This window comes from Neomonachus schauinslandi, chromosome 14 (genome assembly GCF_002201575.2).
Source record: "Neomonachus schauinslandi chromosome 14, ASM220157v2, whole genome shotgun sequence".
NCBI classification, from domain to species: domain Eukaryota; kingdom Metazoa; phylum Chordata; class Mammalia; order Carnivora; family Phocidae; genus Neomonachus; species Neomonachus schauinslandi.
In genome coordinates, this window is record NC_058416.1 from 83,578,233 (window position 1) to 83,581,426 (window position 3,194).

Below are 3,194 nucleotides of genomic sequence, written 5' to 3' on the forward strand. Positions count from 1 at the left end.
GCCGCCGGCCCGCGGCCCGGCCCGGCGCCGCCGCCCCTGCCTCCCCGGCGGCGGGCCTGGACCCCCAATGGGCCTCCGCACGCCGGCTCCTTTGCCCGGCTGCACGAGTGGTATGGGCAGGAGGTGAGGGCGCTGAGGAGCCAGTGGCTCGGGAGCCGGGCCCAGCCCTGAAGAGCTGAGCGGGGCGGGCCAGCCCTGAGCTCGCCCCGGGGGGCCCTGGTTCTGGAGGGAGCGCAGCCCCAGGCCTCGCCCTGACAGCCCCTGCCCTGGGAGATCGGAGGGGTGGGGTGGGGTGGGGGGGCCTGGTTTCCGGGCCCCGGCTCTGAGAAGATGCTGGGTTCCGAGGGGTGCTTTAGGACTTGTGGGACTCAGAGGGGGCCACGTGCCGCTTCTGAGGAGCATCCAGGGCCTCGGGGAGCCTCAAGAAGCCGGAGGCCTCGTATCCAGAGAACTCGGGCCGCACGCCCCGCCAGAGTCACCCAGCAAAGGCCTGTTGCTGGTAACAGGCCCCCTGCTGGGGTGACTGCGACCACGGGAGGATCTGGGGCCTGAAAATGCCGGGTCAGCGCCGGTCCTGGCCGCTCGGACTGGACCTGAACTTGGACAGACAGAAGCCTTGGCCGTGGGGCACCACACCTGGGCTTGACCTCCTTTTGCTCCGGGGCCTGGCTCCAGGCCGCCTGCCTGGCTCCAGAAGCAGGTGCAGAAGGCGGCGCAGGCGCAGGTTTTAATGCCTGACCGGTATGGTGAGATTGCCTGGTCCCAAGGGTTCTTGGCTTGGAGTGGGGTTGGAGGCAGGACTTTGCCCTGGGCCTCAGCCAGGCCTTGAGAAGGTCCTGCAGGCACAGTAGTGGCCCTCTGGTTTGGGCCATGTCTGTGTCTCGGTGGTGGTTCTCACACGCCCTCCCAATAGTCCTTAACCACTTCCTTCAGTCTCCTTCTGGAGCGGGTCTTCTGCCCCAGCCTGGGCTGGGGCCTCTCAGGAGCTCGCCTGACCTTGTCCAGTCCTGAGCTGGGCAGCTGTGGCCTGAGCTGACTTTCTAGCCGGGTTCCCCAGGGGATGGGTGGCTGGGAGCTGACTCACCCCCCAGAGAGGGCCTGGGTGCTGATCTGGTACCGCAAAGGAACAGCTGCCAAGCTGTGTTCGGCTTCTGGAACCCCCTCCCTCCGTCACAGTCCCAGCCCACCTTCACCCCCAGTATTCTGATGGGGAGACCAGGTCTTGCTTTGCTTCAAGACCGACTGTTTTACTGTACTCACTCACCACAGTGGCCATTCTTCGTCCAGGGAGACTCTTTGGGGGCTGGGACACCCCTGGCCCTCAAGCTGGGTTATGTTTACAGTTCTCAGTGACCCACACTGGGGACCACTGAGGACACATATGCCCTAACCTGTATTTCCCCAGAGGGTTCCCCTTGGTGACAGTGGGACTTGGTCCTGAGGCCCTTTCCTGCTGTCTTTGGAGACCCTGGGGCTTGGGGAAGAATGAGGGGTGTCTGTGTGTGTCTGCAATCACCAGCTCACTGCTGGCTCAGTTGACTGGGGCTACAGTTTTAATTTAATTTTTAATACTTAGGGTGTTTTCACTGCTTTTGTTTCTTGTTAGCTGGTGGGAGGGGATGAGGTGCCCCAGCTCTGGGCTTGGCTGAGGGTTGGCACTGCCCCCAGGGAGAGGGTCAGGAGCCTTGGCTGAAGACAAAGGCACCTCAAGAATCTCACCTGGTTCTCTACCTTCTTCCCAGCAAGTCCTATTCTCCTGACAGGTGCCTCTGGGGTCTTTGTACGCTTCCCACCCACCTCTTTTCCAAGTCCTGAATGGAAGGGGTGGGGATGGCTGCTCTCGTCCATAGGCTCTGGGTCTCCAGGGATGTTAGGATCTGCCCAGAGCCCATGTCCTGGCCACACCCAGCTGGTGGGGTGAGGTGTCGGCCCCCATCCTGGTGCAGGTTTACAAGCTCTATAAAGGTACAGTGCCTACCACTGCCCCCCTTAAGGCCCCACCCCCCCAAAAAAGCACAAGATGGGGTCAGGCTGCCTCCGGAGTTGGGTGGGGACAGAGATATCAGGCAGCCTGGGAGGGGGAGGCAAAGGCTAAAATAAAAAAATTTGTCAAGTGATGGCTGATTGTGTCATTTTTCCCCATCAGAATCCTTCATTGCAGAGCAGACCCTACAGGAGAGGTGACTAGTGTATGCTGAGTGCCCATGGCTGATGCTCTGCCAGGCACATTCTCAACCTCTTATGGCAGATAACAGCTCCATTTCACAGACGAGGGAACTGAGACTCAGGTTAAGAAAGCTGCTAAGTTCTCAGAGCTGAAAAATGTCAGAGCAGGGACGTAAATGCCTAGAATCTTATGGAAGAAGGGCAGAGCCTTCCAGAGGAATACCAGGGGGGATGGAGTTGCCAAGTTCCTTTTCAGAGGGGAGAGGAGGCAGGGGGAAAGGTGAAGCTTTAAAAGGTAACTGTGGGCTGAAGGCCTGACAGTTGGCAGGGACGTCAGGGATGGCAGATGGAAGGCTCTGCCCCAAAACTGCCTATTCTCACAGATCAGTTCATGGTGGTTGCCTGGGGGCCTGGAGTGAGGAGAATTCTGGCATCAGTGCTGGTTCAGAGAGAAAGAGCCTGTGATTGATTAGTGATGTCTGCTATGAGCACAGGGTGGATGGTGGTGGTGCTCATGCTGTGTATCTCAGACTCATCAGAGCTTGTTTGCTGGGCTAATAGGGGATTCACAGATGGGGAGGGGCTGGCCCAAGGTCACCCAACATGACGGACCAGGCCCTAGGTCTTCCTAACGTGGATTCAGAACTTGAGTCACATGTCTCCCTAGTCAGCTGGGAAAAATCATGCACACTCAGGAAGATGTGGCTTAGAATGAGCAACCTACCGTCCTCAGTCCACAGAACAAGTTCAAGAATAAGAAATGAAAAGTATCAAGGTCAGGGAATCCTGCCACTGTGAGCATTCAGTGTCTGCTGAGTAATTACTCCCACCTCTCCTGGGACCACAGCTTGACATGGGAGCTGGGGAAGTGGTTCCCCACACAGGCTGAGTCAGGGTGCTGCCTGTGGTATTTGTGACCACAACCTCTGCAGGGCCTGGGGTATAGGATGGAAGAAGTAGCAGGAGAGGGATGGGCGGGTGGTGTGTGTGTGTGTGTGTGTGTGTGTGTGTGTGTGGTGGTCACAAGG

At 58.7% G+C, this 3,194-nt stretch overlaps 1 protein-coding gene across 1 annotated transcript in view; it reads left to right on the forward strand.

Annotated features, from left to right (window-relative positions):
• The window catches only part of PHETA1 (PH domain containing endocytic trafficking adaptor 1), a 3,338-nt gene extending 3,113 nt beyond the window's left edge, over window positions 1-225 (forward strand). Inside the window, exon 3 of the mRNA XM_044921216.1 lies at window positions 4-225. Coding sequence (XP_044777151.1) covers window positions 4-171 — 168 coding nt within the window. The 3' untranslated portion in view covers window positions 172-225. The remainder of the gene's footprint in view (window positions 1-3) is intronic.
• The last annotated feature ends 2,969 nt before the right edge of the window (window positions 226-3,194 follow it).